This window comes from Brachyhypopomus gauderio, unplaced genomic scaffold (genome assembly GCF_052324685.1).
Source record: "Brachyhypopomus gauderio isolate BG-103 unplaced genomic scaffold, BGAUD_0.2 sc99, whole genome shotgun sequence".
NCBI classification, from domain to species: Eukaryota; Metazoa; Chordata; class Actinopteri; order Gymnotiformes; family Hypopomidae; genus Brachyhypopomus; species Brachyhypopomus gauderio.
This window is the reverse complement of record NW_027506920.1, coordinates 168201-189500: the sequence shown is the minus strand read 5'-3', so window position 1 is coordinate 189500 and position 21300 is coordinate 168201. Positions and strand designations below refer to the sequence as shown.

The following is a 21300-nucleotide window of genomic DNA, read 5'->3' as shown; positions in this document are numbered from 1 at the left end:
CTTTTAATAAGTGCACTGGGCTAGATAGATTTTAGTATTAGACTAGAGTTAGACCAATGTTTTGGTCTAAAAGGGGGAATGTTGGAAAAAAGAAAATTAAAGGCTAATAACTTGATGTGTCAATTTAGTGTTTTTCAGGAAGACTGTGGGAAAGCAGGAGTAAGGAGGCCTCAGTGGCCTTGAGGAGAACAGAAGGGGCCTATTCAGTGCAGGATGTGTAGCAAGCAGTTTTTAGATAACCAGGCACACAGGCTGGGAGAAGAGGAGCAGGTGAATTTCCATGGAGAGCAGCCAGGATTGGGGAGTTATCGAAACTTAACAATTCGAAACTTATGGACAGAGAGTATGAAAGAAAGGACATCGCCCAGCACGGGAGGCTTTTTCGCTTGGACACTGCTGAGATCCACTTGGGTTAGGTAGATTCCTAGGCAACTAGCACCAGTGCACTGAAGAGTTTGTACCACGAATACTTCTATTATATTGCATTCATTAATATTCTATATAAATCATTTTAAAAGAACTTTTGTTGTCAAGACTTTGCTTGGACCACTCAGTCAAAAACCAGTCGGTTCATCGGGGCGGTGTTGGGGCCCGTCTGGGTCGGAGAAGAAAATTCCCAACACTAGTTACTCAAATTCGGTCTCGGTCTCATTTTGAATTGGTTTTAATGTGAGGTGAACCTTGAAATAGTTGAGCATTTTTCTGAGGTAACGTTAAGTCTAATTTGCTAGGAACGTCGCCAACTATTCTATCGCTAATGATTAATATTCACATTAAATGATGTACAAATAAATGTGCTTAACAGTTCAGCTTTCTCCATATGCCACTGATGACGCATTTTGTAGTTGACATCATTTCTACATTTTTAGCACTCTGGATCTGGATTTTGGGTGGCAGACATTAATGGGGTTTAAAAAAAATCCGCCTCCATCACGTTCTGCGTGGCTGAATATTGTAGCGTCCGCCAATGGGCAGCGTCGAGGGGTGGAGTCTTCAGGCCTCCCAGCAGGCCCCGCGGTGAGTTCCCTGTTTCCCTGGATGTGTGTTGTATGTGTGTTAGTGTGTGTTAGTGTTCCCCCTCCCTTTTCACCTTAGAATCAGTGTATTTGGCACTTGTTTATGCTCTTAGCGTGTTGCTTATAAAATAACAGTTCACTAACATTGGTGTCATGACTCATTCTGGTCCTTCTGACTCGACACCGTTACAATATGTAATGAATATGAATAGACTTAAAACTGCAGCATTTTTTGTTGAAACAAATTATTGGAGAAAATCCTATGCAATTAAAATTCATGTTGCTGCTGGACCACTTCTCAGTTAAGCTAATGCAGATCTGCACTGAAGAAAGAAAGGGTGAAGGAGACCAGGTATGGTTTGTGTAAAAAATGAAAACACCATTATTGGGATCATTGTGAAGATTTTGTCCATTGCATTTTAACCCTTAGGGAATAAATATGCTTTCTCATATGTTAAATATGTAAAGCAAAAAAATAATATGCACCAAGTTTGGCCTACATTTTGTTTAATGTACAGAGCTAGAGCGCAACACAGCCCAGAGCAGGAGCGCCACAGCCCAGATCAGGAGCGCCACAGCCCAGATCAGGAGCGCAACACAGCCCAGAGCAGGAGCGCCACAGAACAGAGCAGGAGCATCACAGCCCAGAGCAGGAGCGCCACAGCCCAGAGCAGGAGCGCCACAGCCCAGAGCAGGAGCACTAGCTCACAGTACAAATCAATCTGGCCATTATTTTGAGGTGAGTGACTCTCCCTGCTGCACCACTACACTGGATCTTCAGGGTCTGCCACCTCCTGAATCCCTCTTCACTGTTTGTGTTTTCCAAACAGTGGAAATCATTGTCATGATTCAACATAACACAGAAGTCTGATGGCTTTGCAGTTTTCATTCTTTGATGAAAACTGATGTCCAGATGTATAAGCTTAACAAAGCTCTGTAGGTTTTCAAAGGGACTCCGATAAGGTGAACGTATCACATTTTTGTCTCTTTGAAAAAGAGCTTTGTTAACCTGCACACTTGTACCCTAGACATCAATTGTTTTCCAAGGATGAACTTTGAGTAGTAATTTCAATATCAATAAATTTTCTACCTGCAAAGATTCAGAATCTAACCAAGTAAATGATGATTCAAAGACTTATCATTTATACCAAATCATGGTAAATATTTCAGCTCATAAGAACTATAATATTTGTAATGTTATTGGCACAAAATTAACAGCAGCTAACTTTGGATTTTGTCTGCAACTTTTTAACAGGCAGACTTCTGCTTTTCACTTCTGAGAGGCCAATGCCCAGATCCTGCAGATTTCTTCTCTGCAACATACAGAGAATACAACCCTTTCTTTCACATGAAGCTACCCAGGTGCTTTTACAGTCTCATCATCTCAAAGCTGGACTACTGCAACTGCTTACTTACGGATCTTTCTCTATGGGTCATCAAACCGCTACAAACTGATCCAGAATGCAGCAGCACGGCTGGTCTTCAATCTCCCCAAGTTCACATGTCACTCCAGTGCTGCATTCTCTTTACTGCCTTCCAGTAGCTGCATACATCAGATCTAAAACCGCGATGCTTGCTTGCAAAGCCAAAAATGGACCAACCCCTCCCTACATAATGGCCATGGTCAAAGCCCCATCCAAACCTTGAGTACTTTGAACCTCAAGTACGGCTTGGCTTAAAACGCCATGCTTAAAGTCTCACGGAAAACAAACTTCAAGACCTGTCCTGGCTCCGAGATAGTGGAATGAGCGTCCATTGACTGTCCAGACTGCAGAGTCCTTAGCAGTCTTCAAATGTAGACTGAAGACTCATCTGTAGAAGAGACTAAATCTCTAGCACTTGTCATAGTTGTTTCCGTTGTATGATTTAGTACCTATGTGAATTTGCATTTCTTGTAGGTATCCATTTTAATTTCTGGAGTTTAGCAATATTCAGCCTATGTTTTTGTGTACTTCTAGGTATTTGCATTGATTTCTGTAGTTTAGTAGTATTCTGGTTTGAGGGTATCTTGAATTCTGACCTATCTATGTACTATTTAGAATTAATTCTGTGAACAGATGGCAAAGCACTTCATATGGCGCTCTGGATAAGAGCATCTGCTAAATGCCCTACATGTAAATGATAAGGAGTGTATCTTTCATGTCACATCAGTGTTATGTGTTTGTAGTTGTGTTCAGGCTACTGATATTGGTGATAGAGAAAGACACTGAGTACAGTCCTGGGGATTTAAATGATTAAAAGTGATGATAGAGGACATTGAGGTGCTCAACATTGGTATAATATACTTTTTAATTTGTATAAAATAACTTTGCAGTTTGCATTCCACATTTGAGTTTGTCCTGGAAGTCATGATGAATATGGACAGGAAAAATCTGTAAAATAATCTCTGCAGAACTTTTTGTGCTGTCACTTTATTGAAAGTGCTTAATTGTACTAATTCAGGGAAAAGTTGTAAAATAAAGGTATTTCTCTGCAAAACTTTTAGTACTGTCACTTTATTGAAAGTGCTTAATTGTAATAATTCAGGGAAAAGTTGTAAAATAACGATATTTCTCTGCAAAAATATTAGTGCTGTCACTTTATTAAAAGTGCTAAATCATAATAATCCAGGAAAAATCTGTAAAATAACGATATTTCTCTGCAGAATGTTTAATGAATTTTTCTGTAAATGTATTGTTTTTCCACTTAATTTAAATCAGGGTTTTTTACTTTAAAATTAAAGTTTTTGTTTGGCAGCCGCTGCTGCCAGTCGTTTACCGTTTTTTTACGATTTTTTTTTTTTTTTTTTTACAGTGTGTATTTTAAAAGTTCCAATCTGGATTTAGGCCCTACCACAGTACTGAAACAGCCCTAGTTAAAGTAACAAATGATGTCCTTCTTGCCTCAGATCAAGGCTATGTATCTGTACTAGTGCTTCTCGATCTTATTACAGCTTTCGACACAATAGATCACAGGATTGTGCTAGAAAGGTTAGAAAACTGGGTTGGAATTTCAGATACAGCCCTTTCATGATTTAATTCTTACTTAACCGATCGCAATCAGTTTGTAGAGCTCAATAATATTCCCTCCAAACACATATGTAATATGTAGTCCTGCAAGGTTACAGCTTAGGACCACTATTATTTACATTATACATGCTACCATTGGTGCCTGGCTGGTGGGGGTGGGGCGGTGGCTGTTGGGGGTATCTGGGGTGGGCTGGGGGCACTGTGTTTCAGACTCAGACCAGCTTATCTTCAATCCAGTTGATGTCTGTTGTCGTTTGATTATTTTGCGATTGGTATGGTTGTGGGTTCATACATGAGTGTGTTGTGCATATGGGATGAAGGTGTGTGGGTGTATATGTGAAGATGTATATATGGGATGAATGTGTAGGGGTGTGTGTGTGTGTGTGGGTGAATGTGTTTAGGTGAATGTGGATGTCCAAACCGGCTACTCTCTGCGGTGGGGGTGGTGGGGGTCTGGGCTTGGATGCGGTGGCGGCGTGTGGTGTCTCCCTAGTCTCCCCGGGTCGACCTCTCCGTCTCGAGCGAGGTGTGGGGGACAGTGAAACACGGTGCCTAATGAGCCAGCTAGCAGCTGGGTCTCCTCTTCCAGAGGACCATTTCCTCTGGACCTACGAAATCCTCTCAATTTTAACTACACCATAGTATCACACACTACCATACCATACACCAACACCTACACACAACACAGAACTGGGGTGGAGGGGTGGGAAAGCCTTCCTTCACCCGTTTCCTGCTCCCAGCCGGGGCGGGGAGGGGTCGCCAATGTGGGGCTGGGCTGGTGGCATCCTGGGGCTGCTGCTGATCCTGGGTAGTCCTGGGGGGAGGCTCTGTTTCCCCTGGGCCTGTGTTCCTTGGTTGGGGGGGCGCTGTCTGGGGTCTCCCCCTCCCGCCCGCGGGGGCGGGCATGCGGGGGTCACTGGGAAGTGCGACCCTGGAACTCCACTGTTCCTGGGAGGGCCGCAGGCGGGTGGGATTCCCGGGTCTTTCTCTGCCTGCCTCTGGCCTCTGGGGGAATGTTGTCGCTGGTAAGTATATTCTGTACATTTATGCTATGTTGCACTTACATAAACACACACACACTCACACATACACCTACATCAGTCATTTGAACTATATGTCTTGGGTACACTTTCTGCTCTTCCTAGCAGTGGTCATTTGAGCTGGTTGTTTTTTTTGGTTGCTTTTTTTCCCTGCCCTTCTGTCTTTTCCCTTTTTATTTTCTCTCCCCCTCTTTTCTCTTCTCCTCCTTTCTATATCCTATCTTCTTATAGTCCACCTAACCCCAATTATTGTTATCACTATTGCACTATATTATACAGAACTGTTATGATTTGAACTGTACATAAAAACAAAGTTGTTCTCCAAAGTTGGGGGGGGGTGGGCTACAAAAAAAAAAAAAAAACTGATCTAATGCTAAATCTCGCAGACTACCCCATTACACCTGGCTCAGTAGCCAAAAATCTTATATTTGACTTTGATCCATCATTTGATAGCTTTTTTTCATCTCTGTAACACTGTCAAGCTGAGAAATGCATTATCACAACATGATGCAGAAAAGTTAGTGCACGCCTTTGTTAGCTCCGGATTAGACTATTGTAACTCATTTGTAACGTTGCTCGCGCTGCAGAGACACAAACGCTGAGGAGAGCGAGACTTATTCAAGGGAATTCCATAATCAGAATCGTAGTCACAGGCAGGGGTCATAATGGGAGAGCCATCCAGGTTAGAGTAGTAGACAGGCATGATCACAACACAAGGAGAACTAACAAACCAGGCAGGAACAAATGGAGATCGAACAGGGAACAAAGAACACCAAAATCACTGTGTATTTATAGGAACACAGGTACTATAAATACACGGAACTAACAAGACACAGTTGAAGACAATGACGACATGGGCGTGGCAGACAGGGGAAACCATAGAAACAGACAACAAAGTGGGGTCAATGAGCAGGGAACAACACAGACACGAGGAACAGGGAAACCAGAGTAACAGCTAGGAGAGGGGGGCGTAGCCCTACGTGACTTTACTGTCAGGATGCACAAATAGGAATCTAAATAAACTTCAAGTAGTTCAAAATGCCGAAGCCAGAGTTCTAACTAGAACTAGAAAATTGTATCATATTAGCCTGGTCTCATCAGCTCTGCATTGACCCCCAGTTAAATTCTGTATATTAAAATTCTGACCTATTATAAGCACTGCACGGGTTTGCTACTGATTACCTCGAAGAACTTATTACAATTATGAAGCCCCACGTCCACCAAGATCACAGGGTGCTTATTAGTTCCAACAATTAATACAAGGACCGCCATCTATGGAATAACCTTCTAGAATGTGTTCGGGACTCTGACACAGTTTCAACCTCAAGTCTAGGTTGAAAACGTATTTAGTTTAGCATTTGGTAATTAATGTGCCCCCTTAGATAAAGGTTACAGATCCAGGGGTTCATGGGCGAAGGGTTTTATGGTAGACTGGGGCGCTGGTGCTGTTGTCCTGTCACTGCACGTGGTCACTCAAGTTTGTTGACGGTGTAGTGCCCCCATACTCAAATAGAGGCCATCTATTTCTGGCCCGCGAGCTGTTTTGAAAAGTGTCTTTTTTTTAGGAATCTATTTTTTTCAATCACGCTATCCGCTCTTATTTTGAAATTGCGCACCGCAATCTCAAGACGATGCCGCGGATTGCCTTTATGGCAACAACAAACAGGTAGCAGACGCCCAAATGCGTTCGCCACCCCCCATTGGTATAATATACTTTTTCATTTGTATAAAATAACTTTGCAGTTTGCATTCCACATTTGTTGCACTGGTGGCATCCAATCACAGTTCATCGCTGGAATTCACTGAGCTCCTGAGAGCAACCCATTCTTTCACAAAAGTTTGAAAAACAATCTAGGTCAGGAGTCGTGAGCCGCATGCGGTTTGTTTACAAGCCTAGCGAGCCGCTAACACTTTTAAAACCGGCGTATTGGAAAACGTGAGACTAGCGGCATGAATTATCTGTGCTATTGTGATTGTGCTTTGAGTCTCGTTGGTGAGACGCGCTCTTCTGTCACACGTTTTGGAATAAACCACATACGAGGTGCAGAAAAGGCACCGCAGACGACTGAGGGAGGCTTCAAAAATCCTGCGCTGTCTGTTCTCTTCTTTGTAAAGGTAAGTGCAGGTCAGTGGCATTGTAACGAGTGTTGATAATGGAGTTTATCCACTTTTTACCTAGAAAACAACAGTTGCGTACATAACAGTTCGTAGTGTGCATGTGCGCATGCATGAGCAACTTCACCGTACCGTGGCCCACCTCCTCCAACCATGCCAAAGTCCTGAAGCATATCACGCCTTATGTTTATATCGAAGTTTGTGTTTGTTTTTTTATGTGCTGTTCACTTAGCTTGAGTTCACCCCGGAATTTTTGTCAAATGCGCATGTGCGCGAGATGAAAACACTGCTTCTCAGTCAGGACAAGATCATTTCAATAAACAATTTGTGTCAAGTTTGCTCTCAAAAATGCAGGGAAAAAATGCACAGCAAAACAAAAATATGAAGTTGAACAGAGGACATTTTTAACCGAGTAGGCAGCCCTAGCCTGGCACACGGGGAGCAGTTGGGGTTAGGTGCCTTGCTCAAGGGCACCTCAGTCATGGCCTCAGTCCTGGGAATCAAACCCAGGACTCTGGTCACAAGATCGGTTCCCTACCACCAGACCATGACTGCCCCACACTGTCTGTGTGTGACATTTAGGGCTGAACGATTTTGGAAAATAATCCAATTGCAATTTTTTATCTATAAATTGCGATTTAAAATCGCAATTTTTTTCCACTGTTTTCAGGAAACTGTTTCGGCATTTTTTATACAGCTCAGATACAGGGTTGCCAACTTTTCAAGATCGCTTTTGAGTGAGACTTGAACCTGGAGTGGGTGGCGAACGTAATTTGTTGTTATCGGGGGAGAGATATAATTATTACTATATCGTGATCGATCGATCGCCTGTGGTTTGCGCCAGAGCGAACTAGTAACTTTTTAGTCTAAGACGCTCAATGCGTGAGAGTTGGCAACCCTGCAGGTATAGCAACTTGGCTAAAATATGTGCGTGAGGGCATTTGGTAGTGCATATCCAGTGTGTTTAACAAAGCCATGAAGGCGGGCTTGTTCACTATATTAACGGACATCATGTCTTTCACTATGAACTCCGTTGCTGCCCGAGTTATTTCAGCGTGCTGCTTCGAATTATATCAATAAGGAGTAGGGGTGGGCATAGATTAATTTTTTTAATCTAGATTAATCTCACTGAAATCTTGAAATTAATCTAGATTAATCTAGATTTATCTATATTAAAATGGCTCATATGCGTGCTACCCAAGTAATGACTAAAAGTCAGTTTTTGAGATAGGGTTTCTTTACGACAGAGGGTGCATTAGACCAGGGGCTCATCTCCTGTTTCCAAAATGCATCTGCTTGAGAAAGCTGTTCTACTTTGATACTTGAAGAAAAAAAAACATGCTCAATAAAATGTAGGCTACTCGTGTTCAACGGTTTATTCAGTTAAACATGAATTTGTAAGCCTACATACTGTACATTAAAAGGGGTTGATAACATGTTTATTCAGCTAAACATGATATTTGAAATGTAAGCTAACATTTAGTACATTTAACCTCACGGACGTAATTTGGGGGGGACTTTTTCAAAAGCCGGTTTTGGTCCTCTGCAGTTTTAACGGTTAAAAAGAAATATTTAGGACCATGCAAAAAACGACCGCTCCGAGCTCCGCTTCGGTAACACTTTACGTTCCTAAAAATGAATTTTCCATGAAGCAAACCTGGTGACTTCGTGGCTGCATCCATGTAAACACACGGACGATTTGTAATTCACAAGTTTGAAAACTCGTTCTCACCCCTACTGTGCAATTTGGTTAGGAATACAGCCGAGCTAAACTATCAAGTTGAAAGTCATTATAGTTTGCTTACCCATTTTGACCCAGTTCCCATCCCAACTTTAGGAATAGATTAACGGCGGTAATTTTTATATCGCCCGATAAGAGTATGAAATTAACGAACGCCGTTAATGCCGTTAACGGCCCACCACTAATATATATATACTCAGATGTCATTATTGAAAAATGTTTTTAATTACACATTAATTGGCATGCATCCTATTCCAGCCAATTCCAGTGCATTGCCTCCAACGAATAAGACCATTACGACATCCTCAAATACAGGTGTGTGTGTATTCATTCTGATGTTTTACTATAGAGATTTTAAGAATAGCTACTAGGAAATGTGGATAAACCTTTGTATATTAATATAATGGATTTATCATAACAATGAGGCTGAAGAAAGAATTCAGCAGAATTTTCTCTTGAAGTTACCAGTGATTAAAGCATATCTAGAAGCACAAATAACCATAGACAGACAAACATACAGTTTAAAGAACAAGGACAACAAGTGCTATATGGTGCTAGTGGTCATTTAAGTACTCAAGAAACAGGTGAGTCTTCTTTAGTCTATGTTTGATGGAAGTTATATATATATATATATATATATATATATATATATATATATATATATATATATATATATATATATATATACTCAGATGTCATATTTGAAAAATGTTATTAAATACAGTACACCTTAATTTACATCCATCAAATTCCAGTGCACTGTCTCCAACGAATCAGACCATGACGACATCCTCAAATACAGGTGTGTGTGTGTTCATTCTGATGTCTTACTATAGGGATTTTTAGAATAGCTACTAGGAAATGTGGAAAACCTTTGTACTGTATATTTATATAATGGATTTATCATAACAATGAGGTTGAGGAAAGAAGTCAGCAGAATTTTCTCTTGGAATTACCAGTGATTAAAACATATCTAGAAGCACAAATAACCATAGACAGACAAACATACAACTTAAAAAACAAGGACAACAAGTGCTATATGGTGCTAGTGGTCATTTATGTACTCAAGAAACAGGTGAGTCTTCAGTCTATGTTTGATGGAAGTTATATATGAAGAGTTTGGTTCCAAAACGCGATAAATGCCGTTTTAAAAAAAATTGAGTTAGAGCCAGAATCAGAATGGTATGTGACCACTCTTGAAAAGCCAATATTCAATTTTTATCAAAGCGCCACATCCGCCGTGTAATACTGCCCTGCTTTCTCTCTTTCCTTCCAAAATGCAACAATCGCCAATCCTGATTTCCCACAGAACGCCACATCTCCACTCATCCAATCACAGCGCACCACCACATATGGAAACATCATAGAAACATCGACCTGTTGAGCCGCCCGGCATTTCTTGTAGCCTACTTTGTTAAAATATATCTCGTTTTTCACTCTCAAAATCCGCGAAAATGAACGGTTTTGATAGTATAGAGGAGCCTGTTCGTATAGCAGTTATACTATTTATGTTAATAGTTATACTATCTTACTATTTATGTCTGTAACGGGTGCGAGGGAGTCGAGGATGCAAAGACGAGGTGCATTCAAAGGCTACGTGTATTAGGCTTGACGCTGGACACACTCACGGCGTCTTGAAACAGCTGTTAATCACACTGAACAGTAAACGCTCACGGCGCATCATAACACCAGTAGAATACACTAAACAGTACACGCTCACGGCGTGCTGACACGGTTTAACACACACAACGAATGTCACGTTAAAGACGAGCACCAAACGATACAAACACACACACTATATACACGTAGCCTAACAAGCACCGCGTGAAACACATTAGTCTTAACGAGACAAGTGAACACACACACACACCAATGGACGTACATATAAAGACACAGACAACATTAACACTAGAGCTCCTGAGAATTCAGGATTCTCAGGACATCACCCCTCCTTCTTCTTCTTCTTGCCAGCAATTAGCAAAGCCAAACATCACCCTTTATTATGTTAATTCACAGAGCAAGACTGAGGCAGCAGCCTCACCCAGAAAGTCTCTGATCACAGAGATCACAGATCACAAACAAGCAGAAACACAAATGCTTCTATCAAATGCTTCTAACACAAATATAGATAGATAGATAGATAGATAGATAGATAGATAGATAGATAGATAGATAGATAGATAGATAGATAGTATAAGAAATGTACAAAGAGCAAGATTCAAGCCTGCTGTTTAGATCACAAACAAGCAGAAACACAAATGCTTCTATCAAATGCTTCTAACACAAATATAGATAGATAGATAGATAGATAGATAGATAGATAGATAGATAGATAGATAGATAGGTAGTATAAGAAATGTACAAAGAGCAAGATTCAAGCCTGCTGTTTAGATCACAAACAAGCAGAAACACAAATGCTTCTATCAAATGCTTCTAACACAAATATAGATAGATAGATAGATAGATAGATAGATAGATAGATAGATAGATAGATAGAGATGTAGTATAAGAAATGTACAAAGAGCAAGATTCAAGCCTGCTGTTTAGATCACAAACAAGCAGAAACACAAATGCTTCTATCAAATGCTTCTAACACAAATATAGATAGATAGATAGATAGATAGATAGATAGATAGATAGATAGATAGATAGAGAGGTAGTATAAGAAATGTACAAAGAGCAAGATTCAAGCCCGCTGTTTAGATCACAAACAAGCAGAAACACAAATGCTTCTATCAAATGCTTCTAACACAAATATAGATAGATAGATAGATAGATAGATAGATAGATAGATAGATAGATAGATAGATAGATAGAGAGGTAGTATAAGAAATGTACAAAGAGCAAGATTCAAGCCTGCTGTTTAGATCACAAACAAGCAGAAACACAAATGCTTCTATCAAATGCTTCTAACACAAATATAGATAGATAGATAGATAGATAGATAGAGAGCGCATGAATTTGTTTTCCTGTCTTTTCCTCTCCTTTTCCAGCCTGAATTCTCAGGAGCTCTAGTGTTAAATCTTATTGCGCCTATATGTGTAATTTTATGGTATTTCGCTGCTCACCGCATACTAAAGCTGTATAAGCGCAGAGAAACACTTTTGCGTATTTGAAGATGCAGCACTGGTCGTTGGCATTTTAGCCTTACAAATATCATACGAGGCTTTGTGGTGTTTTTTTAATGCTGAAGAAGGTTTGTAGTGTTACCTTGCGTCGTAGCAACAGTAGCAAGGCACGTTTTACACAGTACCTGACGTTGAGCAGCATCTTTTTAAAAGCCAAAGTAATTTCACACAACTGATGTGCTGCCCCTCTTTGGTATTAGACTTTCAGTTGTGTCAGCTTCTGTCGAGCCTGAAGCCATTGTGCAACAAGTCAAAGTGCGCTGTGTTAACTTCACTTCTCCACCTCCCTGCCTCCTGTTCGGGTTTGCTCCGTTCGTCCTCGGCTCGCTCCCAAGTCACGTGACCAGTTTAAATTGCAGCCTGTGCGATTAGAGAATCGCATTTTAAAATATCGCGAGATTATCGCAAATGCAATTAATCGTTCAGCCCTAGTGACATTTACAATAAATCTGAGCAGAGGTGTGTGTGTGTGTGTCTGTGTGTGTGTGTGAGAGAGAGAGAGAGAGAGAGAGGAAGGGATAGGTGATGTTCAAACGTGCCCATGCGTATCATGTGGCTCTTTGCTGTAACACAGTAAAAAAAGTGGCTCTTGGTCTGACGGGTTGGCCACCCCTGGTCTAGGTGCTTAATTTTATATACCTGTGGCCATGGGAGCAATTGCAACACCTGATTCCAATAATTTGGATAAGTGAGCGAATACTTTTGGCAATATAGTGTATATCAAGGTAAGCGGTGGATACTAACCCCTGTGTGTTATATAGTAAATTTAGTTAGCTTAAATATATGTAAATATACGTTAGGTTAGTATAGTAAAGGTCCACCATTGTTCTCTATCCTGTTGTTAGGCATTTCTCTTCACTTGTGTACTATTGTATATTGTTATTGGGTTGGAGGTGTATTTGGTGGTGTTTTTATCACCTTTGCAAATAAACCCAGTCTCAACAAGGCCACGTATTAGTACATTACATCTAAATAGGGCTGCACGATTAATCGTATTTTTATCGTTATCGCGATGTGAAGTTTCACGATAAACACATCGAAAGAGCCACGATAACTCCTTGAACAGCAAACTCAAATTGCATTATCCTTGTCCAGCAATATTCGCGCTACAGACTATGATCACGTGACGTAAGTAGGCAAGAGGCAGAGTGAGGTGAAGACGCTCATTAGACACGCGATTTGGTTTAAGCCTGGTTTACACTTGACGCGGCGCGAGGGTCCGCGAGGCGAAAATAACGTAATCGTGGTGGCTTCGCCCGTGCGAGATGGCCTCGCGCGCTGTCAATTCACGAGGTCGTGCACCGAACACAAAGCAACATTAAAATTGGTCAGGTAAATGTTCATTCCCCTGTATTTGAGGGATGTTTTTTTATATTACTAGGCCTACATATTGTTTCGGACAACACTGCAAAGAATGTAACACGGCAAGATTAAACACTTCCGCGGAGGTTCACGCGAGGTGTGCGGAGTAGCGCTACGGTCACTCGTGAAAGTATAAACCTAGATTGAATCTATTGAATAAACCTGCAATATATTTGGAATTATTCTGGATTCATTACACAGTAAAAAACTAAACAAATTAATTTGCTGCTGTTCAGAGAGACACTACATTTCTGTATTTTAATCTTAATTTATCGTGGTTCACATTGATATCTGGATATCCAACAATGTTATCAAACATTGCAATTCTAGTCCATATCGTGCACCCCTACATCTAACACTACACCATCACCTGTTTTCTTTTTTTTTCCACGCCTACCCTGAAGCCTAAACTGTAGCCCAACAATTGGGAGGGGCGTAACAACCATAGTAAATATCATTTTCATTTCCCATGGCCAAAAGATAATTCTAATTATCCTAATTCTTATGTTTTGTCTGCAAATTGAGTCTGCTATAGTAGTAAGACACACAGCTAGACTCTCGTGTGTGTGTGTGTAGCCCACATCTATATTGGGAGGGAGTACTTCATCTAGAAATAGCACTATAAAGTATGGACTGCTACAAACTTGGCTACCCAATGGACAATAGGTTCACTTGTGTATTGTCTTGGTCCTCCTAAAGTTTCCTCCTAAATCATGCCTAGGGTGTTTTTAACTCCTGGTTAATGACCTTAATATTAGCAATTGGTATTTTGACGTTTGTCCTTTCTCATTATGAGAATTACAAGTAAAATTGTCCAAAACTACAGCTACAATCACTCCAGTAATGTGTGTGAATATTTTTTTTTAGTTAAAATGAAATAGATCTCAGTTAAAATACTCTGATGGTCTTCTGGATACCAGCAGTATCATGGAATGAGTGGCTGTTCTCACAAAATGATGACAGAGCAAACAACACACTGACCTCGTTGAAGTCTCCTACACGTGGAATATGATTCTTCCGGCTCTTTCCCAGGACCTTGCCGGTGGTGGACACTACAACTGCTGTATTCCACAGCATGCCTCCGTGACTTTCATCTCTCTCCAGAATGGGAGACACAATGACCATGTTGTACTTTTTGGCCAACTATAAAAAAGTTTTAAAAATCAATGTACTTTTTGTACTGTGAATTAATCTGTTACATATTTACCACATCACATATCTTCTCCGAGGTTCACCTGGGGAGTAACACTGCAGTTGAATCCTACAATACAGTATCATCACTCAGACACGGAATGAAAACCTGGCGTTCATCTCAAGACATTTACATTGACAATATCAACACCCAGAACTTTCATTCTAGTTACCTTATACTTAGTCTGATTGTGTGATTTATTTGTAACTTGTGTATTCATCTGTATAATTTGTTTTTGTGTAATTTGTGTATTAACGGGCCGCCCAATGGAGTATGGGTTCCCTTTTGAGTCTTGGTCCTCCCAAGGTTTCTTCCTATTCCCCACCATTTAGGGAGTTTTTCCTTGCCACTGTCGCCTTTGGCTTGCTCATTAGGGATTTGGACCCATAGTATTGTTAACCTTGTAACTCCTGTAAAGTGCATTGTGACAACATGTGTTGTGAAAAGCGCTATACAAATAGATTTGATTTTAATTGAGGTAAAATTTAAGGAAGGGCATAGATATTAAGAACCAATGATCCTAGAAGAGAGAAAAGACTGTAACACACAACGCCTATTGAAGACAATTTCTTAAAATTGGTTCGAAACATCTGAAAATCTTTATTTTACATTCAAAATAGTCACTTGCAGTCTTTTTTATCACCAAACAGGAAAAATGAAAGGCCCAAAATTTCACACTGACATGAAAAGGATTCTGATCATTTCACAGAGAATGTAAGTATTAAGACATTGAATAAATTAGGTTACAACAAGCACATGTAAAAGTCTTACTGAGGCTCTAGATATGAATGGTATATTTCATTGCCATTTTGGGCATTAACCTTCCAAAATAATTTTAATGAGAAACCCTTAGCAATGGAACAAGTCACAACCATTTACTCAGTAACAAACACACGACTGTCACGGAACAGCTCCCAACATTACAACAACAGAGACAATGTAAATTCAATTGATGTAATATCTGAAAGTAGTACAGTAAACTGTACTACTTTCAGATGTTACATCAATTGAATGAAATAGAGAGGTAATACAAATCATCTTAAAATGCTCTGCTTTCATTTGCAGAATTTGGGAGCAGTCAGTGCCATGCTATATTATATTTTTTCTTTGTGGTGGTATAGAAACACATTAATATAGAAACATATTCTCACCTCTTGGCAGAAGTGTGTGGTGAAACCATCTTCCGCAGATTCAGCAAACTCTGTCCATGGCTCCTTCTCTCTGGTGCAAAATGCAAAAGGCATTGCTGAGGGAATAGATGCAAAATGTAGCAGTTATTACACATTTCTTCCCAAGTCAAACTATATTATCAGGCAGAACTGTAATGCAAGATACATCCCAAAACTGACTCTCTGCAATCTTCCACTACACTGTTGGATCAAATTTTGTTTAACTATATAGCAGTATCTTTGCTGTAAGACTGCTATATAAAAATGCTTATAGAATATTCTGTTGGCTCTGTCAGTGTTGTGAGACTGTCCTGGCTGACAAATATTTGCAAGATTGCCTGGGTATCAGGGGCAGTGCCTCTGGACTGGCCAATGTGGGTTGTGGGTCAACTTTCTAAGAAAGGGGGATCACTCCTCTCAACCTCCCCAGGAAGGTGTATGCAGAGGTACGGGAGAAGAGTCCAGTCGATAGTCGAACCTCAGTAACGAGGAATAATGCTCTTTGTGAGGATCCTAGAGGGTGCATGGGAGTTTCCTTAATGCCTGGACAACAAATGAAATGAACTGAAATGAATGAAATGTAATGAGCAAATGAAACACCTGCTATTGAATGGAACCACTGACAGTCCTGATTTTGAAGGACTTCCAGAAAAGGGTAGTTCTGTCCAACTATTGGCTGATAAATCTGCCTCTGCACAGCAAGGAATTACCTGGCAGGCATCATTGCAGATGAGTAGGAACATGAATCAATACAGAGCAGAGCCCAGAAAGGCATTGGCAGGAACATCAGTGGAGCCAAGGATCGGTGGAAAGTCACTCAAGACTTTAAGACTACATAGACCAGAGATGGGCACTCAACTTGAAATCTCACTTAAGTCGCCTAGAAAAAGACTTCAGACATGTCTTGAAACTCATCCCTAATGACTCCCAACCTAATACATTGTCAGTCTCTTATTCAGGTGCTGGGTGCAAGTTAGAAAAAAATTTGTGCTGTCAATTCCAGGTGCCGCGATTAAAAGTCCTCACCAGGATTTTGCTCAAGATTGCTAGATTTTCTAATTAGCAATCCAGGTAAAATTAGTGGAATCAACACAATCCAGGAAGCCTGAGCAAAATCCTGGTGAGGACTTTTAATCGCGGCACCTGGAATTGACAGCACTAAAAAAAATACTTCCTGAGTGCATTAATGTTGCCTTTATTCCTTACTTTGTTTTTGTGAATTGGGATGCAGCCCCGTTTCTCATGACATATCAGATCATCTGCATATTGGGAAATCGGAGAAAAGCATCAAAACAAGCAACAGTGGTGTATCTTCGGCTGGAGTACCACACGTGGAGCCTTTGGCTATAGGAAGTTTTAAATCCTTGGACATAACCGAGGGATGGCAACATGTAAAGAATGTGGGAAACATTGGAAGACACTGGAATGACCACATCAAATGATAACAACGGACCGGAGTTAACGACGGACCAGGCCGCAGACAAACAGGCTAAACGGACTGTGAGCTGCCAAGAGACGTCACAAAGTTCTCACAGAATTGAGACTGTGTCTGTGCCCCGGGTTAAATTGAATCATAGTGTCAGACCTGGAGTCACTACCTCCATCCGCCACCAGAGGTCACAATCACCGGAAATTTAGTAATCAGCTGTTTTCTGTCACAGCTGACGGAAACCAGTACTAAAGCCCGTCCTCCCCAGCCCTACCTCGCGAAGTATTGCCATCTCTTTACGAGTGACTACTGAGTGTATTCCTAGTGAATTCTCTGATTGCGTTTTTGGTACTTGATCTTGCTCTGGTTTTGTCGTTTGCCCCTGTCTAGCCGGTACTTCTGCCTGACCTCACCCGTGTCCTCGGACCTGGCTGCTGGTGTCCTGTCTTCCCGTAGCCTGTGTCTCTCTTCGCTATTCCCCTTTTTGTGTATTTTTGTCCTCCTTGAATTAAAGGAATTCTGCCTGCACACTCTGCTCATGGATCCTCATTCACAGCCTGATCATCAGGCATTACACATAGGAAAATAGTCCATCCTAAGATTTTAACTAATATTCAAACCTTGCATCTGATTATTAGTAGCAATATGACCGATCTGAAAATTGGATTGCTCAATATTCAATCGCTCAATTCTAAAGCAGTTATTGTGAACAAGATTATAACCGACCAGAAAATGTATGTTCTGTGTCTCACAGAAACTTCGATTTGATTTGGTGAATATTTAACTCTAAAAGAAGCCACCATTGTGGGATATAGCTTTGTACATAGACCAAGATTGTCAGTCAGATGAGGAAGAATATGTATAATCTACTGAAATTATTTAGAAATTCATCAGAAACACTGATATCTCTTTGAATTCCTATTAGATACTGTCTATAAACATAGGTAATCCATCTACAAATAAGAACGCATTCTCACTGACAGACCCCAGGGTCTTACTCAGACTTTCTAAACATTTTCAGCGATTTTGCAGCAAGTTTAGCAGTATGCAATGGCAAAATAATAATGGTAGGGGACTTTAACATATATTTTGTTAAGGCGGAGGGTCCACTGAATAAGGCCTTTACTTCAATATTGAACTCTGTCGGCATTACACAGAATGTAACAGGACCAACTCATTATTGTAATCATACCCTAGATTTAATTTTAACGCTGGGTATCAACATAGATTACATAAATTCGCTCCCGCAAATTGCAACAATCTCTGACCACTATCTAGTCTCATTCAAGCTACGTCTTAACCTGAATATCCGCTCGTCTCCTCGGCACTGTGTAAAGTGCTTGATACTGTTGTTATCAAATTTATTCAACCCCCAATGCTGTGAATGTCACGGTGACAGCTCCGGACCCTTCCCTGTGGGCGTGCCGTTACATTGTCTGCGTGTCATTATGTCCATGTATGTACTTCCGTGGGTGTGGGTTGTTTGTGAGCGTATTCGTAGTCGCACCTGTGCCTTGTCTCGAGATCACGAGGGTAGGTGTCTGTCACCTATTTAATGTGCGTTTGCGCAATGTCTTGTGCTCGTCTTTGTCTGAGTCTACACGTTGTGTGTGACACGTGTTTCTTCGTGCGCAGTCTTGCGCGACCTGTCTAAAAAAAGCAGTAATGTCGGTTGCTCAAACCAAGGATCTATGTCTCGTCCTTCACGCTGCACCCATCGTTACAGAAAGACGACCCACCGAGACACCATGCCAGGCTACACCACCCGGCCAAGGGGATCCAGCGCCCCAGTAAGCGGCACCACCGTGCCTCGTTCTCCCCCCAGCGTCACGAAGTCACGCCGACGCTGGAGCAGCTGCAGCGGGACCTGGTGTGTGCGTCCCTGCTGCGTCATGCACAGGAGCATCCCATACCCGAGAAGGTGGAGGAGCTCCGCAAGCAGGCGGTGCGGATTTGGGGGACGCGATACCCCTCTCCCTCCAGAGAGCTCTCACCCCCGCGGGTGGGCTCTGTCGGGCTCTGCGCAACGGAGAAGACCCCCAAGAGCGAGTTCGGGGAGGTGGACTCTCCGAGCGAGGAGGAGGAGGAAGAGGAAGAGGAGGACCGACCTTCCTCTGTGTGCTCCGAATCCACAGTGGACTACGGGGAGGAGGAGGAGGAAGAAGACGCCTAGCCTCCGTCCGTCTGCTCCACCCCCAACATACGGTAGGGAGGAGGAGGAGGCAGATGAGGAGGAGCGCTACCCTCTGTCCGTAGGCTCCGCCCCCACCATTGACTACGGTGGGGAGGAGGAAGAGGCAGATGAGTGCACGGACAGCGAGCCAGGCTCTGAGGACGAGGGTAGTCCGCCCCCCTCGGAGCGGTCGGCCGGGACCGTTAAAGGGTGGAACTGCTCAGAAGCAAGCGCCCCCTCTTACCGCTCCGAGGGGAGCGCGATGGACTGCTCCCAGGAGGGTGGTTCAGCCACGCCCATGAGCTGGAGCCTGGGCAGTGAAGAGGTGGAGGAGATGGAGATCGACAGGGGACTCCAGGGCGCTGCACCAGGCGCGTCCGCCAGCCGCGCCGCACCGGGCGCGTCCGCCAACCGCGCCGCACCGGGCGCGTCCGCCAACCGCGCTGCACCCGGCGGAGGATTCGCGGCGAAGGCTGGAGGAGGACCGCACACCGCGGCACCGGCAGCTCCCAACCTCTCTCCCCTGATCGCCCTTCTCTTGGTGCGAAGCCTGGCGCCTGTTTCGTGTTTGTCAGTTCCTGTTTTCGTGTGTCTTCCCGTGTGTCTGCAAAACCCCCTATTCCCATTCGTGCCTCTGTGTGTAAATGTGCCTGTGTGTGTTCGTGACTGTTCCGTTTTTGCATGTCTAACGTGTTTTCCCCTGTCTTCCCAGGGAGGGTGACAGTTTTTTCCACCATTCGCGCGAGGTGGGCGGAGTTACGCGCTACGGTCACTCGCGAAAGTATAAACCAGGCTTTAGAAAAGTTCATTTCTTCCAATTGCTTGCGCCCCACCTGCAATACCCCACACTTTGAGAAACGCTGGACTACTGTAACTCATTACTGTCAGGATGCTCATATAGGAAACTAAATTAACTTCAAAATAGTTCAAAATGCCGCAGCCAGAGTTCTGACTAGGATTAGAAAATTTTATCATATCAGGCCAGTCCCATCACCCCTGCATGGGCTCCCAGTTAAATTCCATATTGATTAAAAAATTCTACTGACCTTATAAAGCACTGCACAGGCTTGCTCCTGATTACCTCCAGGAAATTATTTCCTATTATGGACCCCCACATCCACTAAGATCACAGGGTGCTGGCCTCTTATTAGCCTCAACAATTAATAAGGTAACAGCAGGGGGAAGAGCATTTTCTTATAAGGTCCCCCAACTACGGAATAACCTTCCAAAATGTGTCTGAGACTCTGACACAGTCTCAATCTTTAAGTCTAGGTTAAAGTCTAAATAAGGTTGAAAACTTATTTAGTTTAGCATTTGGTTATTAATGTGCCCCCTTAGATAAAAGGTACAGATCCAGCGGTTCATAGGTGAAGGCTTTTATGGTAAACTGGTGCGCTGGTGCTGTCGTCCTGTCACTGCAAGTTTGTTGACGATGTACTGGATGGATGCCAATGTCTCAGAATGCTCCCAAGTCTCTGTTATCTTCTGAATCTGTCTTTAGCTAGGCTGTAATCATTTAATACCGGAGTTGCTGCCACACTCCAGAAATGTTAAAATTGCATCTGTCCCACATATGATCCCATACAGAGCTAATTTTCCCTCTTCACTTTTTCCACACTGTAAATCCGGATTTTATATCTACTCAACTGTTTAATTTCAATGTACATAAATATTTAAGTTTTATTGCATTACTATCAAATCTAAGTATATTGTACTCATATTTGCACACACTGAAATTTACTAACAATTTTAAGTTTAATTAACTGAAAATTAAAATTAAATGTTTTCAACTGATCAACTTAAAAACTTTATTGTTGAACACTTTTCCACCATTTTGTTAGCTTGTTGTTTGTAGTCAGGCCAGGTAGACACATATAGGCAAAACACAAGTCCGAGTTGCAGTTTGTTTTAACCAATGAGGCCGATT

At 42.0% G+C, this 21300-nt stretch overlaps 1 protein-coding gene across 1 annotated transcript in view; it reads right to left on the bottom strand.

The window, feature by feature from the left end:
* Nucleotides 1-21300, bottom strand: part of upb1 (ureidopropionase, beta) — a 70295-nt gene that overhangs the window by 26956 nt on the left and 22039 nt on the right. Inside the window, exons 4-5 of the mRNA XM_076992910.1 lie at nucleotides 15754-15848; nucleotides 14392-14553 (exon numbers count right to left, since the gene is read on the bottom strand). Coding sequence (XP_076849025.1) covers nucleotides 14392-14553; nucleotides 15754-15848 — 257 coding nt within the window. The remainder of the gene's footprint in view (nucleotides 1-14391; nucleotides 14554-15753; nucleotides 15849-21300) is intronic.